General features: G+C 49.9%; 2 protein-coding genes across 2 annotated transcripts; both read left to right on the top strand.

The window, feature by feature from the left end:
* The first annotated feature begins 1,565 nt into the window (after positions 1 to 1,565).
* On the top strand, positions 1,566 to 2,363 carry LOC149273332 (RING finger protein 208-like). The gene has a single exon (XM_089506412.1). It carries the CDS (start codon positions 1,566 to 1,568, stop codon positions 2,361 to 2,363), a length of 798 nt encoding a protein of 265 aa, XP_089362538.1.
* A 7,324-nt stretch (positions 2,364 to 9,687) lies between these two features.
* LOC149273331 (P2Y purinoceptor 4-like) lies at positions 9,688 to 10,770 on the top strand. The gene has a single exon (XM_089506423.1). It carries the CDS (start codon positions 9,688 to 9,690, stop codon positions 10,768 to 10,770), a length of 1,083 nt encoding a protein of 360 aa, XP_089362549.1.
* Positions 10,771 to 17,527: the final 6,757 nt, after the last annotated feature.

The following is a 17,527-nucleotide window of genomic DNA, read 5'->3' as shown; positions in this document are numbered from 1 at the left end:
GTGCTGGTTTTTCTTTGTTACCCCGGGCCCCGTTACCTCCGTACGACTGGTTTGCTTTGAATGGGATCTGGACGGTTGCAGATAAATACCCCATTGTCACCGAGACGGCAGGTTTAGTGTCAGCTGTGAGAGCGGAGGAGGCATTCATTGGAATGGAAACGCGCTTCACCCGGGGCAGATTCACCCCAGACTGCCCACCTGACACTGCCTGGCCCCGGGGTCAGAGGTCAGAGTGTATAATGAAATGTGGGGCTACTAGATGGCAGGTGAGGGGCAGAAAGACCTTCTTTTGCTTTCCTGTTTGTGTTTCTTGGGTGTAACGGCCATTTCCTCACGCCGTTTACACAACATCCCCTCAGCCATCTCAGGCTCCCCGTGTGAGGGTCCGGTACACGTCCGCTCCGACGCGGTATACGGGGCAGCGCGAGCCGAGCGGTACGCCGGGGGCAGAGAGAGACGAGTGGTACGCCGGGGGGCAGAGAGAGCCGAGCGGATCAGGGGGCAGTAAGAGACGGTCAGTATAGTATAGAGTTTAGAGGCTTATCTGTTTGTATGGAGTGGGCAGCTGGCCCCCGTACGGGGTCAGAGGGCTACTGGACGGGGCTTTTTGTATTTGCCTCCAATACAGTAAGGATCGGGGTATCCTTCATACCCGTGGCCCCCATACGCGTGTTCGTAGTCACTGGTCATCGGGCCCCTGAATGTGAATTTATTATGTGATCAACACAGCTGGCGCTTGTGATTTGTTCGCCGAGCGGCGTCGGGACCGAGTCTGCACGCTCCCTGTCCTCTCCTTCCAGTAACCGCAGCCCTTCCCCAGTAACCGCACCGTTATTATTGTTATTGTGTATTGTGCGTCAGACACAATAACCGGCAAACACCGTGACAAACATCACAGCGACGGGAAGCTTCGGCTCGAGAAACACATCTTCCAAACCTCTGCTTTATCACACAGGATAAGGAAACCGCGAGACGAGCCGCGTCTGTAAACGACGTGAAATGAGTCGTATTATCCGCTTTCAAACAATTGCTCACTTTTTTTTTTCTTTATCTTTTTTTGTTCCAGGCGACAAACTCTTGAATAAGATGCAGGAGGCCGCGCAAGCGCAGCCAAAGGTTACGGCCACAGCTTCTTAGCCCCGCCGTCCATACCGGGACGCGGCCCCGGACTGCTTCGTGCGAAGCTTCTGGAATGTAGCTGATCCACTCGTGGGAGACGCTCGCGGAAAGGAATTCGTTATCACGTTCTCCAACCTCACAAATAAACAGGAATAAAACCAGGGGGAGGAGAGGCACCTGTTCACAAGGTACACCGTGCCCTTCATCTGCTGTTTTTGTTTCGCCGGACTATCTGCAAGGATTACTTTGGATTATTAAGGCTTCCTCGTTACAGATCGGAACGACCTCCGTACCGTCAGGTCTGTCGGGTCCAGCAAACCAATTCTTCCACCTGAGTCTACCTACCATGGACGCCGTTGAAGGACGTATTCCTCTGATTGAATCCCTTGTTGTTATGTTTCCAGCAGATTTCTGAATTTTGTGCGGCCAACACGTTCTCCAGCCACATGCAGGGGGCGCTCGGGGAAAACAAGGTCGCGGACAGTAATGTGAAAAAAATCCTTATGTCTTGTCTGAAGGGGCAACAGGTCATCATCAAAATGGAGACCATGAAGATCATACAGCCGGAGAAGTTCTCAGAGTGCCAGAGCTCCCAAACCAGGTACGGCCCCCCGTCACGGAGGGAGCCTCCTTTAGTTGCCAAACGGGCTTGGCCTTCAGACTCGGAAATCATTGTCAACCAGGCCTGTGGAGACATGCAGACTCTGGAGAACACCCCAAACACGCTGGGGCTTCCGAGGACACCCCCTCCACCGCGAAGGGAGAAGATCTACCCCGGCCAGCGAAAGGCCAGCACAGAAATTTGTTACCATCGCAAGACCCCTTCCGACGAAGTTATTGTCAACCAGTACGTGCTTCACCCGTCCGCCCCGTGCGAACCTTTGGAGTGTCCAACGTGCGGCCACATGTACAATTTCACAAACAAAAGACCTCGTATCTTGTCCTGTCTCCATTCTGTGTGTGAGGAATGCCTACAGATCCTCTATGAGTCTTGCCCCAAGTACAAATTTATTTCCTGCCCCACCTGCAAGAGAGAGACTGTGCTGTTCACAGACTACGGCCTGGCCGCCCTGGCCGTTAACACCAGCATCCTCAACCGGCTGCCCACAGAGGCTCTCTCCGCCAACCCGGTGCAGTGGAGCAGCGAGACAGACCGCAGCTGCTACCAGACCTTTCGGCAGTATTGCGGCGCGGCGTGCACCTGCCAGATCCGGAATCCGCTGTCTTCCTGCGCCATCATGTAACCGGGGGGACTGTTCATTATATCGCAGTATTATATTGTATGGGAGCCAAAGGGGAACCGGGACCCTCCCTTTGCTTCAGGCGGCCCCCGTATCGGTGACACATACTTCGTGATTGGCATCAACCTCTCCCCCAATTCCTCCGTTTACGCCCCCCACCCATTTGTCTCAGTGACCCTCTAGCGCCTTCGGCTATACCGTGTCTCAGTGGCTGCATCCCCCCCCCCCCGGATGGACAGGCAGCAGTGGTGGCCGCATCCGTGGGCCGAGCCTGCACCAAGCACAACTCACCTTCCCAGGTGCATCCAGCAGCGACACAGACTGCTGCCGCATGTCATCCGATTGGTCAGTGGACACCGTACCTGCCCCTCCAGCCCACGCCGAAGGGGGCACTTCCCACCTTTCCTATGTCAGTAGTTTTGCCAAAGTTTCTCATCAGTAACTGACTGAAACTCAACCAGAAGATTAATATATTTTAAATTATTGTATGAAGCGCCGCGCACCTCGCTCACCACTTTGCGGGTTGTTCTTCCACCAGACGTGTTAACCCTTCCTTTGCCCCGGAGGCCCCACGGTGCATTGCGGAGCGGTGCGTGGAGGTCCCAGCGGGCGGGGGAAGGGTAGTCGGGTGTCCGGTGACGTCTCAGGGTGGGAGAATCATAGTGGGATGGTGCGCTCGCTTCTCCCCCGTTCCTGGGGTATGTGATGATGTCTGCTGTCTAATAGCGTTTCCTGCCACATGTTGTTGTAGTTTTGGCTTCTCTGTCCGGTCACCCAAAAAGAGCTACAACACAGTCCCTGGCCTCTTGTGTTCTTTATTATAAAACACGCACATGCACAGCATGCTGATAACACGTCTTGTGCAAAAATGGTTTAGAGGGTAACCAAGCACTGTTATACTCGGCACGGACGCACACAGCGGGTCACAGGCTCTTACAATCGCTTGGTGATCAGGCCTTTCAATTTAAGGAAGGTAATGGGGGAAATAACATGGTGTTTAAGTGTTTAAAGAGCTCCGTACCGTTTTAATCTCGGGCCCTAATTGGTAGCTGTGGGATCACGCGTGTGCCATTTCCCTCTCACCGTTTAAAACACAAACTATTACCATATGCATGTGTTTTGTGCTCACGGCCGGCTCTGTGGGCTTCTGCTGACCAGAGCGTTTGGTGGTGAGTGTTCAGTGGGGTGGGGAGCGTTCGATGAGGAGCGTTCAGTAGGGTGAGGAGAGTTGGATGGGGAGCCTTCAGTAGGGTGAGGAGTGTTTGGTGGGGAGCATTCGGTGAGGAGCGTTCAGTAGGGTGGAGAGTGTTTAGTAGGGAGCATTCAGCAGGGTGAGGAGTGTTGGGTGGGGAGCGTTCGGTGAGGAGCGTTCAGTAGGGTGAGGAGATTTGGGTGGGAAGCGTTCAGTAGAGTGAGGAGCGTTGGGTGGGGAGCGTTCAGTAGAGTGAGGAGTGTTGGGTGGGGAGCGTTCAGTAGGGTGAGGAGTGTTGGGTGGGGAGTGTTCGGTGAGGAGCGTTCAGTAGGGTGAGGAGTGTTAAGTGGGGAGCGTTCAGTAGTGTGAGGAGTTTTGGGTGGGGAGCGTTCGGTGAGGAGCGTTCAGTAGGGTGAGGAGCTTTGGGTGGGGAGCGTTCAGTAGAGTGAGGAGCGTTGGGTGGGGAGCGTTTGGTGAGGAGCATTCAGTAGAGTGAGGAGCGTTCAGTGGGGTGGGGAGCGTTCAGTAGAGTGAGGAGTGTTGGGTAGGGAGCGTTCAGCAGGGTGAGGAGTGTTGGGTGGGGAGCGTTCAGTAGGGTGAGGACTGTTGCGTGGGGAGCGTTCGGTGAGGAGCGTTCAGTAGGGTGAGGAGTGTTGAGTGGGGAGCGTTCAGTAGGGTGAGGAGTGTTGGGTGGGGAGCGTTTGGTGAGGAGCATTCAGTAGGGTGAGGAGCTTTGGGTGGGGAGCGTTCGGTGAGGAGCGTTCAGTAGGGTGCGGAGAGTTGGATGGGGAGCGTTCAGTAGGGTGAGGAGTGTTTGGTGGGGAGCATTAGGTGAGGAGCGTTCAGTAGGGTGGAGAGTGTTTAGTAGGGTGAGGAGCATTGGGTGGGGAGCGTTCAGTAGGGTGAGGAGTGTTGGGTGGGGAGCGTTCGATGAGGAGCGTTCAGTAGGGTGAGGAGAGTTGGATGGGGAGCGTTCAGTAGGGTGGGGAGCATTCGGTGAGGAGCATTCAGTAGGGTTGAGAGTGTTCAGTAGAGTGAGGAGCGTTGGGTGGGGAGCGTTCAGTAGAGTGAGGAGCGTTGGGTGGGGAGCGTTCAGTAGAGTGAGGAGCGTTGGGTGAGGAGTGTTGGATGGGGAGCGTTCAGTAGGGTGAGGAGTGTTGGGTGGGGAGTGTTCGGTGAGGAGCGTTCAGTAGGGTGAGGAGTGTTAAGTGGGGAGCGTTCAGTAGGGTGAGGAGTGTTGGGTGGGGAGCGTTCGGTGAGGAGCGTTCAGTAGGGTGAGGAGCTTTGGGTGGGGAGCGTTCAGTAGAGTGAGGAGCGTTGGGTGGGGAGCGTTCAGCAGGGTGAGGAGTGTTGGGTGGGGAGCGTTTGGTGAGGAGCATTCAGTAGGGTGAGGAGCGTTCAGTGGGGTGGGGAGCGTTCAGTGGAGTGAGGAGTGTTGGGTAGGGAGCGTTCAGCAGGGGGAGGAGTGTTGGGTGGGGAGCGTTCAGTAGGGTGAGGAGTGTTGGGTGGGGAGCGTTCGGTGGGGAGCGTTCAGTAGGGTGAGGAGCGTTGGGTGGGGAGCGTTCGGTGAGGAGCGTTCAGTAGGGTGAGGAGCTTTGGGTGGGGAGCGTTCAGTAGAGTGAGGAGCGTTGGGTGGGGAGCGTTTGGTGAGGAGCATTCAGTAGGGTGGGGAGCGTTCAGTAGAGTGAGGAGCGTTGGGTGGGGAGCGTTCAGTAGGGTGAGGAGCGTTCAGTGGGGTGAGGAGTATTGGGTGGGGAGCGTTCTGTGAGGACCACCAGTAATTAGATGCGGAGCGTTCAGTGGTTGGGGGAGCGTTGAGTGGGGAACGTTCGGCAGGGGGTCTCTGTTATGAGCTGAGGTGGTCTTGCAGTACTGGTATAAGGAACACCGCATGACAATGCAGCGTAGATCTTTGTAGGATGAGTACTGTTGGGCTCCAGTGTTTGCTCTCTCTCAGCTCTTTGTTGGGCTGGCGACCTGAGCATGATAGGAGTGGAAAGATGCCGCGAGCCCCCCACGCCGTGAACTTCTTGCAGGTACTTAGGTTTTTCCATTAAAGGTTAACCGAAGCGCAGTAATCACACATCGCATGTTGTCACATCCTGTGCTGCTGCCTGGGGGCCACAGTATGAGGCAGACGGTAACCCACAAGTATCAGGAAGCGGGGGAGGGGGTTAGGGGTTTAGTTCCTGGTAGTAATGCCACCTTTTTTTCATTAACCCTTTGAGTGCCAGAGGAGCAGAGACCAACCGTGTTACATTGTTACTTCGCGCCATGTATCACGATCATTATTAAAGGGCCCGGGTAATGTAATTATTCATTGATATAGCGCCATCATATTCCTCAGCGCTGTACCATTGGTGAATAGGATGTAACAAGTGATGAGTCTCATAACAGTTCGGAAAGCGAGGAGGGCCCGGCTCCAAAGGGCTAACGGTCTACAAATTCCTTGCTTATCTGCCCTGAAAGCAGCATCTTTCACCCCGACGGCCTGTCCAAAAATACCCGCCAGTAATCAGCTGCTGGAATGTGGATTTGGCTGCTGCGACCAACGCTTCACCCCACCTGCACCAGGCCCTTATCTGATTCATGCCCGGGTGCGGGGGATGGGGCTACAGATTCATGTACTGGATTTAGTTGATATACTGCTCACTCCTCGGCCCCCAGGACACCCGGGCGCCCCCAACACTGCTACAGATTGGGAGCTTTTATCCTGACCGGGGGGTCCATCTGTTTCCATTCATTACATGCAATATATTGGGAAACGTGTTCTTGTTTGTGTGCATAGGGGCCATTAGGGGCCATTTCCAGCCAGCTACCGCTCTGTTCTGATCGACGTCCCCATTGTGTATGTGAGTGCCACCTCGGGAGCACCGCAGGGGGCAGCTGTGTTTCGTGCGGTCAGCACAGTGCTCGGGGGCTGCTCTGGACGTGTGGTTTCTTTGAAAGTTATTTCCTTGTCACGCCTGATCCCGTAGGAAACGCACAGAAACCACCCACGGGGTAACTGACACGAGCTGAGGAGCCTCTCATGGAGGCGTCACCTTTCTCCTCTTATCTGTGGGATGAGTTTATCAACGTATGTGCCGGACACGGGGTCCGCAGCGCATTCCAGCACCGTGCAGCCTCTGCCATGTCTGCTAAGCAGCGTGAGGCCAGGCCGCAGTGCCCAAAGTCTCCTATACGTTCTTCTAAAGCATTGTCTCCGATATGTCTCCGCGCATGCAGCCCACCGGATCCCCTTTGTGATGACTGCCGGGTCTGGGGATATTCCTACACCGAGCTTCATTTTAACATCGTGCTCCGGCTGTCGGTTGCTAGGAAACCTTTCATTCATGCGCCTGACGAAGAACCCGAGATCTGTCCTTCCCAGCTGAAATATTTATGGGCCCCTGAAGTATCCTGCTCCGTGTCTGAGCGATCCTTCAGATACAGGGCATCGGCCAAGCAGCCTGCCTAATGAGACGGCGCCCCACGGGACCCCCGCTCCTCCGTTCGCAGCCCACTCGCAGATATTAAGCTATTTGTTTATTTTACAGGTTTAATGTCCATGCAAAGAACCCCAGACCTTGAATGCTTTAACGCGCAATTAATTTCGTAAAAAGGCATATAATCTGATCTCGCGGATCTCTGCTGCGCCTGCGCCGCCGGCTCCCTTTTACAGGCATTAAACGGTGACATACCGAGCGCAAATTAAGTTAAGGGTGAAGGAAGCGTTTAGTTCAAGTGCGTTATGTGGAAATATGCTAATTGCGAGGCTGTTGCCATAGTAACCCGGGTGACATGGATAAATATGACGGCGCATGTACCTGGGCATGTTCCCGGATACACGGATATGCTGCCCCCTAGTGTCAGTTTCTCTCACAGCCAGCGATTCCGTACGATGACGGTGAGCAAAGAGTGATCAAAAGCGGAATAAAGCGAAATAAAATGGACGGGTCCCAGGCGCACAGACCCGGCGTACGACCTGCGGTTACGGGGGAAGCTGCATCTTCAGTGTGGTGTCAGTATCGGAGAAATAAATATATTTCCAAAAGATGCCGTTTATAAATTAAAATGCTGGAGTAGGGGAAAAAAACGTGCAGATTCAGGGCCCAGGTCATTTATGGTCTTATCAGCAGAATCCACGTGAAAGTGACCCTGTTCCCCACACCATATCCCAATAGTGGACCTCCCTAGGGGCTCGGAAACACTTTGGAAGCTGCCCCCGCTCACAGGTAGAACCCTCCAGAAGCTAAAAAGGGATTTACAAACAGGAAAGTGGCAAATGAATGGGCTCAGAATACAAAGTATTAACCCATGAGCAACCAAGTAAGCGTGGATGCCGATGGCAGTGTTTGGGTTTCCATGTTACTTAGTTCAGGGGGCCGTAGGAGGACACCTCATCTAAATGTAGAGCGCATTAAGTGGAATTGTTGGTGACTCAGTGGATCCACAGACGTCACAATCTTTTTCTTCCACACGTTGGCCCATTGTGTAGAGTGATAATCCTTCATTCTGCCCACGCAAAGGCTAATTATAGACTATTTGGGCTCTGACGATGGGATCTCTATCCTCCGATATCGAGCTGTCATCCTCTGTACCCTCCAGATCCCTGTCTCCTCCCCTGATGCCCCCCTCTCCTGCCCTGATGCCCCTCCTTACTCCCCTGATGCCCCTCTTTTCTAGGAGGTCAGAATGTTTGCTGGGTATGAGGGTATCGCAGGGTTCTACTGCCCTAAAAGCCCCGATAATGTGTAGAGAAACAGCAGGAAAGGGCTTTATAAATGAAGCGGGGTAAATAAAACTTATTATTCTCATTATATCTTAGGAACTCTTATAAATGACCACCAAACAGAAAGTCTTGTGAAGCCCCGCCCTGGCCACACCTTTACAAATAAAGTGCCTTCTTCGGACATTAAAAATGTTGGGGGTATGGAATGATATAGATAAGCCCGAAACAATTGGTTCCTTTTGGGCCCATACGGAACCAAATGCCCGCATTCACTCTCACTCATTCTCTCACCCTCTCACACTCATTCTCATTCACTCTAAATGTTTTGCTACCCTAACTGCCGACAACTTCCACTTCCGGTGATGCCCTCTCCCCTAACTGGAGGATCCAGGGAGAAGGTGTCACCAGAAGCATTTTGGCGGATGTTCATGGCAGGTTATGTCTGGGGAGATGCGAACAAAGATAGAAGATAAAAGATAAAGAAGAGAAGATGAAAGACAGAAGGTAGAAGAAAGAGGATGAAGAACGGAAGCAGAAGTGGTCAGCAGAGAAGGTAGCTAAACATTTAGAGAGCACGAGAGAGAGTCAAAGAGAATGCGTGTGAGAGTGTGATTGAAAGGGTCCGCAAATTTCGGACAAACATTCTGAGATTCTTGCTTCGTTTTCGTCTGCTCACTGGGGGGTCTGGCTTCGTTTTCGTGGCTTCCTGTGAATCGCCATATTTGCCAAAATTCAGTAACATTTGCAATTTCTGCGAATCCAAATGCGCAAGCCTACTTCCTAATGCCAAGGCAGTGATTTATTTTTCTTTAATTGTATGTCGAGAGGTTTTTGATCTATTTTATCTCATACAGGAAACAACAATCTGTTTACTTCTGTTTTTTGTGTTACAAGAAACAATCTATTTTACTTGAATGGGGACTTTCCTCCAATTTCTTACTTATTCAGACCTTTTAGTTTCTATGTCTTGTAGTGATTTTATTTTCTGTTTTCTAACGGATGCTACCACTTCCCTCTCAGTCTTACTTCGGGTTGGTGGTGTCTATGCAGCGAGCCTCTCGCCCGGGTGCCGTTTTGGTTTTCTATATACTTGGTTTTTGTATCATTGTCTTGAATTCTTTCTCAGAAGGTTAGTGCATTTTAAGTCCACATGTAAAGAGAACTGGACCGAAGGCTCATTGTGCTCCAGTTCTGTGTGTCCTATTATTATTCTACCCCCTCCTGAGTTTCCCTGTTCAGGTCTGTCTGTTGTTGATGCCTCTCTCCCTTTTCCATAAGCAGTTGGCCCTTCTTGGCCCTTGTAATCCCTTTCCAGATTTATATCCAGTTGTTGGCAGAAAATAATGTACTAAACGGGAGCGACTTTATTAAATAACTACAGAAATGTCTTTACATCCAGGTGTTATCGTTGGAACGTCAGCATGTTAAACGTATCGGCGAATGCCTCGAGCTGTCAGCCTCAGAAGATTAACATTTTCATCCCAATCTCCTTGAGTCTCATTTTCTTCATCGGTTTCCTTCTGAACTGCATCAGTTTGTGGATCTTCTGGTTCCGGATCAGTCAATGGAATTCATCGATGATCCTTCAATTCAACTTGGCCATCTCCGACGCCATCATCACACCAGCTGCTCCTCTGATCATTATTTATTCCCTGACCAACGACTGGACCTTCGGCACCTTCCTCTGCCAGCTTAAAGTCTTCCTGCTGAGTACTCACATGTACGGCAGCATCTACTTCCTCACCTTGATCGGCCTTCACAGATACTTCACCATCGTTCACGGCTCTAGAGGGACGGTTTTGACCAAGAAGCCGTTCATCACCAAACTTTGCCTTATCGTCTGGGGATGTCTCTGTTTCCAAGGAATTCCATTCTTCTTCATTATGAGAACTTCTGATATTCACGGAGCCACAAAGTGTCTTAGTATTCACCAAACTGAACTGGCGGTCTTGTTCTTTATCTGGAACTGGGTGATAATCTTTTCTGGACTTCTCGTTCCTTTCGCGATTACCATCGTTTGTTACAGCCTCCTGAGTAGATACATCCTCAAAGTAAATCCCATGAATTGTGTCAGCCAAGTTATGCTGACCAAATCTTTACGGACCATCGGCATCTCTCTGGCGATATTTATTATTTGTTACGTGCCGGTGCATGTCACCAGAACATTAGGGGTCACCATCAAGCTGTTCTTCCCGACACTGTGCTCGTTGCTGGAGAGCGTTGAGGTCGCCTATTACATCACCTGGATGTTATCGGGAACAAACTGTTGCATGGATCCCATACTGTACTGCTTTGCTTCTGAGAAGTTTAGGAAAACCTTTACGTCGGGGTTCGGCTTTCTGCAGAGACTTAGAAAAGGCCAAGATGGGAGCCCGCCGGCAGGGGGTCAAAGTACACAGGGAGAGTCGGCATCAGAAGACCCTCACAGCGGACCTCTCCCAACAACGAGCACCAGAAATGTGGACTTGTCTCAGGAGAGTGTGAGTAACACCAACGTGTGTTGAGAACACATAAGAAACACGACAATAAATCCATCGTCTCTGCAAGCTGCGCTCCTTCTAGAAGCATCCGGGGAAACGCGGGGCCTTTTAACTCATCTGTCAGAGGGAATGTTTCTGCATTTCTCCGGTCATAAGACGATCTCTCTCAGACTTCTCAGCATTAAATTCATCTATTTTTTTTAAATGAAAAGTTTGTAAAATTGTGTCTTTTATATTGTATCCATTTTTGAATAAAGCTATTTTGCCAGAAGCGCGTTTAGTAAACGTACAGATTATTGTTTTACGGGATATGCGTGTATTTAATGCGTGAACTGGTGCATGCGCAGCCCTCAGCTAGAAAAACACCTGTGTGGAGCCAAAACTTTTCCCATGTTTACACCGTAGAGTGTTAAATTCTGTTGCTTTGGGTATAAATGTATCGAAGGAATTAAGTCAAAAGTATCTATTTTACAGCTTTAACATTGTATCACGGGGGGGCCATTAGTGCTTAAGTTGGGCAGCTGGTGGGAAGTCAGATCTTGTCGTATTCTCTTTTGCCCCATTTGCTCTGCGTTGGGAAGTCCCTGGACTCGGCGTGGGTTTCCGGCACCGTTATCCGTCAGTGCTGCTATTGCTTTATGAATAACCCACTTACTGTGAAAGTATAACTCCGTGGTGGGTGAGTTACCCCTACGTTACACAAAGGGTTAAAAATTGCCCTCTTACTCTCTGGTGCTTCACTGCTGCCACCTTGTGGGGAACCCACTTAGAACAGCAGAAGTAATCACTCCCAATGCACGTTACAGCTTGGGGTATATCAGAGGGTATATTTAAACCCAGCGCCCAGCAGTGCGTATGCCGCGTGTACCGTTATACATGTTCCAGGGCAGACTGAAATGCCCCAGACTGCCAGATATTATAAGAAATAGTGATAAAGCGTTAGTACACATGATATACCCTGCCGGCCCCAGAGTTACAGGTCAAAGCGAAGCAAGAAATATCTCAATCTGGTGACCCGTCTAAAACTATTTTTAATAAAAATGAAGCCCAGGCAGTTAGCATTATTATTGTCATCAGTAATTCATAGAAATTAACTTTAAACATGGAATTTCTACTCATGTATTATGCAAGAAAGGGTACCTATGATGATGTAAAGGTTGTCTTTGTATGAGATTAAAGGGATCTGGTCACATTTTAGCTTAATTGAAGATAATTGGTTGAGCTTTCCCCGCGAGACAAATTATGATTTTAAATTGAAAACAGTGTCTATAACTTTCTTCCCACAAAGGGTTAGTTTGCATTGAAAATAATATGTCGTCACATAATCCCCTCTTACATAGTTAATGACCCGTCACGGGCTGGTATAAGTTACCCACACAGCCGAGAGCCGCGGCCACTGGACGGAGCGATGCCTCCAACAAGCGGATCAAAGTCTTTTTAGGTTCTGTGATCCTCCCCGATCCATATGTGTTACCGGCCCCGGCATGGACTGGCGGCTTTGTTCTCTTGGGGGCCCCTGGAACTCAGAAAGCTTAAAAAATGTAAATGCCGGGGGCCCGAGATCCGTATGAAAATTCATGGTTTGTGTGTCACGTAAAGAAACCTTTTGTCTCTGGTCTCATCGGGTCGCGTGATTCTGAGGACATGGAGGCGGCTGGGGAAATCTCTCCAGATGTTCTGCGCTGTACCGTGTGTCTGGATGACTACAGGCCATACGGCTCTCTCAAGCCGCGCATGTTACCCGTATGTTTACACACCTTCTGTGAAGGATGTCTGGAGAAGCTCGGAGGAGACAGCGCCTACAGCATCTCCTGCCCCATTTGTAGAGTATTTAATGATGTATTTGGGAAAGACGGGGTCCAGGCTTTGCCCATCAACACCAAGGTGCCCTACTTTGAAACCATAGAAGAGGAGACGCAGGAATCTGATATCTTTGACTTTGTTGAGCCCAATGCGCCCTCCTGCCCGGTCTGTGGTAGCGTCACCCTGTTTGCCCCCTTTGGGGAGGAAGCGGATATCACCCAGTGCCACACCTGCCAGTGGCTGAGCGTAGAAATCATGGAGCTGACCGGAAGGGTGGCGGTACCTGCCCAAACCACAGCATCCGAGAACCACCAAAGAGCAGAGGGGACCCTGTCCCCAAATACTGCCCCGTCGCCGAGCCGCAGGAAGACACCCTTACGCAGAATGATCGGGTACTTCAGGTGAGTCCTGTCCCCGGGCACGGGGGAAAATGTATATCGGGGGCTCGCTAAGGTGTATATAGGGGATGTACAGAACCCAGGCACCCCTGGTAACGTTACATTATGTGACCCCAAAGCAGCTGCACTGCGCAGTGCTGGCTGCGGTGGAGACAGGGCTGCAATGGCGATGGGCGAGAATAAGAGTGTGCGTGTGTATATGTACGACCATGGTGTTACAGTGAGTGAGCGTGTGGGTATTAGTGTATGGTGTTGGAGACTGTGTATGTAAGGGATAGTGTTAGAGTGAGCATGTGTTTGTGTATGGGGTAGAATGTGTGTGTGTGTGTGTGAGTGTATGGGTCTGTATTACTGCATGGAATTAGGGTGTACATGAGTTAGTGGATGTTAGTGATGTGTGTGATTGTATGTTGTTAGCGTGAGTGTGCGTGTTACTATAGGGTGTTAGTGTGTATCTGGTGTTGGAATTAGTGTGTGTGTCATTGTACGGTGTTAGTGTGTGTCTGGTGATCGTGTATGTGTGGGCAGCTCCCTGCTCGTCCCGCCTTCGGGAAACGCGGCGAGGTCCATCCTGCCACTAGACGCGTGCCCCCGTGTGGTTAGAGAGATCTAGACGGGACCCGCGCCTCGATGCATGCGACGCATGCGCAAACGGCTATCTCATGAATATTCATGCCGGGTCTTAAAGGAACCTTTATCTTTTTTCCTCCTCCCCCTTAATTAGGTGGGTAGGAGGATCTAGGAGTGGAGGGATATTCAGGCCTGCCTGACCTTTGCTCGTGACCCCGACTATCCGTTTGCCTGACCCTTGTATTTGTTACCATGTTCCTGCATTATTTGGGACCCCTGGTTGCCGTTTCTTCTATCTGAAGTCTGCCTTGTGTTGCCTCTCATCACCGCTTGGGGGCGCCTTTCCTAGTACTGCAGCGTGGATTCACCTCCTGGCCAGCCATTAGTGACAGTATGGTGTTAGAATAAGTGTGTGTGTCATTGTACAGTGTTAGTGTGTGGTCAGGGCCGGCCTTAGGGGTGTGCAACAGGGGCGCCGTCCGGGACTTAAATTAAAACATTGTTTGTTTTTTTTGTAACTTTATTTAATATCCTCCATGTTAAATAAAGTTTTTTTAACTTTATTTAACATGGATGATGTTAAATAAAGTCAAACAAAAAAAACCGGTGTTTTCATTTAAGTCCCGGGCAGGGGTTGCTCGTGAAGTTTTCAGCAACCGCTCGGCGCCCCTCACTCTCCGTGACTCCGTCGCGGTGCCAGCGTTTCATGCTGAGCGCCGAATTTATTCTGGCGCTCAGCTGTGAAGCGTGCATCGCTGCAGAGTGGGAAGACGGACGCCTCCCGCTCCCACGGCAGGACTCCGGCAACAAGGTAAGTAAGGATAGGGGGTAGATAAGTGATAAGGGGCAGGGGGGGGCAGTGAGAAGGGGCAGAGGTGGTAGATAGTGAGAAGGGGCAGAGGGGGGAGATTTTTTTTTTGGGATGGGGGGGCGCCAGAGGAGTAGTTCGCACAGGGCGCCAGAACACTTAAGGCCGGCTCTGTGTGTGGTGATCGTGTATGGTGTTGGAATTAGTGTGTGTTATTGTACCGTGTTAGTGTGTCTGGTGATGGTGTTGGAATTAGTGTGTGTTATTGTACCGTGTTAGTGTGTGTCTGGTGATGGTGTTGGAATCAGTGTGTGTTATTGTACGGTGTTAGTGTGTGTGGTGATCGTGTTTTGTGTTGGAATTAGTGTGTGTTATTGTACCGTGTTAGTGTGTGTCTGGTGATGGTGTTGGAATCAGTGTGTGTTATTGTACGGTGTTAGTGTGTGTGGTGATCGTGTATGGTGTTGGAATTAGTGTGTGTTATTGTACGGTGTTAGTGTGTGTGTGGTGATGGTGTTGGAATCAGTGTGTGTTATTGTACGGTGTTAGTGTGTGTGGTGATTGTGTATGGTGTTGGAATCAGTGTGTGTCATTGTACGGTGTTAGTGTGTGTGGTGATGGTGTTGGAATTAGTGTGTGTTATTGTACGGTGTTAGTGTGTCAGGAGGAAATGCCATGAATGCGATAAAGCGACGCGTGTTTTGTTTTGTAGGAAGCGCTTTTCGTCTCGGTGATGATGCCGAGAACTCCAGGACTGCTCGGCGGATAAATCTGCATCACAGAATGCTAGCCGTGCCTGGCAGTTATTGTACAGCGCTGCGGAGTACGGCAGTGCTATATCACTCGATAAATCGTATTAGAACGGATCAGAAGCAATCTTTTATTTGATTCCCAAACGTCGTGGAAACCTTTTGGAAAAGCCGTCATTACCTGAGACTGTCTCGATGCTGCACTTCACGGGAGCTTAATACCCGCACTCCTGTCCTGAGCACTCATACTCCGGCTCAGGTGTTCCGTACTCCATATATCTTTCTGAGCCACAGACGCTTTCTGGACCTTTCTGAAGTCTCAAATGTTACGCAATAAAGGTGTCCCCTTCCAATAGATCCCGCTATGGATTAGATGCTGTCTCTGTGTTCATTCAGTGTGTTAAATGCCCCGACCTGGAAGCTGCGTGTTACATGACTATATATTTATATACGGGGTATATATATATATATATACCACACTACGATATGGCAGCCATTATCAGATTGATTAGACACCAGAATGAGGCATCACCCCTCCCTCTGGCAAGCAAATGGTTAACAGAGACTCATGGAACCTGTAATTCTGCTTTTTAGCAGCATTTATTATGTTTGCTGTGTTTTGTGGGGTTTTTTTGGGGGGGGTTAAAGGAATCATCGTAAAACCAGATTAAAACCGCAGGGAAAGAGACCTGTGAACAGGTGCCGTAGGCCGTTACATGGAGAGACATGCGCAGCATCGGCCCGACTCTCTGTGTCTATTTTACAAAAAAGAGACCCCAAGAAACGAGATTTACGATGCTTTTCACCTCTTGATAACTTGGGGAAGGAAGGTGTTTGTGCCCTCCCTGGCAGTTAAAAGGTTAATACACAGATAGGACCCTGGGCCAGATGAGCACAATGTGCAATGGTTCAGAGCCCCCTGAAAACATACATACCAATACATACTAACATGCATACACTAACACATACACACCCCCTAACACCATACACTAACACATACACACCCTCTAACACCATACACTAACACACACACACCCCCTAACACCATACATTAACACATACACACATGCTTACACCACACACCCTAACCCACGATATACATACACACACCAAAACACCATACACTAACACACACACATGCTTACACCACACACCCTAACCCACGATATACATACACACCCCCTAACACATACACTAACACACACACACATGCTTACACCACACACCCTAACCCACGATATACATACACACACCAAAACACCATACACTAACAGCCCACCCTAACACCATACACTAACACATACACACACATGCTTACACCACACACCCTAACCCACACTACACATACACACACCAAAACACCATACACTAACACATACACACCCCCTAACACCATACACTAACACATACACACATGCTTACACCACACACCCTAACCCACGATATACATACACACACCAAAACACCATACACTAACACACACACCCCCTAACACCATACACTAACACATACACACATGCTTACACCACACACCCTAACCCACACTACACATACACACCCCCTAACACCATACACTAACACATACACACCCCCTAACACCATACACTAACACATACACACCCCCTAACACAATACACTAACACATACACACACATGCTTACACCACACACCCTAACCCACACTACACATACACACCCCCTAACACATACACTAACACATACACACCCCCTAACACCATACACTATTTATTATTATTATCCTTTATTTATATAGCGCCAACAGTTTACGCAGCGCTTAATACAATACATAAATTCAAGGGATATGACAAGACAAGAATTGACAGACTAAGACAAACCGATACATTTGGTGGAGAGAGCCCTGCTCGCAAGCTTCACTAACACATACACACCCCCTAACACCATACACTAACACATACACACACCCTAACACCATGCACTAACACATACACACCCCCTAACACCATACACTAACACATACACACCCCCTAACACCATACACTAACACATGACCTTAGTATCGTCAACTTCGGCCCCATTCCCAATAAGACAAATAAACACAGTGTGTGAAATAAAATGCTTTATTTAATCATTCGATTTTGGATAAAATTTGGCCACGGTCAGCATAAAATATTCTCCCCAACCGTGACACTCCTTATATCATATTTCTTCAACGTGTTTATTAAAATCCATAATTAACCACAAACTTGGCTAAAAACGCCAACCGTATAACACATTAGATCCATAAGGCTGGTAAGGGCGTAAATCCTCCACGTCACCTGTAGAGGCTGCCGGCGTCCAAAGCCCAGCAACCACACGCCAACCATCGTATCACCTGAGCACGCGCCCAGGGAGTGTTCTGCACTTCCGCCCTTAGGCATGCGCACCACGAGTACAACCATACCTTAGATAGTTGTCTCAAGCACCGAACCAGCC

The sequence above is a fragment of the Sceloporus occidentalis genome, unplaced genomic scaffold, assembly GCF_023333645.1.
Source record: "Sceloporus occidentalis isolate IW3139 unplaced genomic scaffold, rSceOcc1.0.p SCAF_384, whole genome shotgun sequence".
Taxonomy (NCBI): domain Eukaryota; kingdom Metazoa; phylum Chordata; class Lepidosauria; order Squamata; family Phrynosomatidae; genus Sceloporus; species Sceloporus occidentalis.
Note: the sequence above shows the minus strand (reverse complement) of the source record. Positions and strands in the feature narration are given on the sequence as shown.

Coding starts and splice junctions, on each gene's coding strand:
- LOC149273332 (XM_089506412.1), top strand. CDS start 1,566: ATGCAGGGGGCGCTCGGGGAAAACAAGGTCGCGGACAGTAATGTGAAA.
- LOC149273331 (XM_089506423.1), top strand. CDS start 9,688: ATGTTAAACGTATCGGCGAATGCCTCGAGCTGTCAGCCTCAGAAGATT.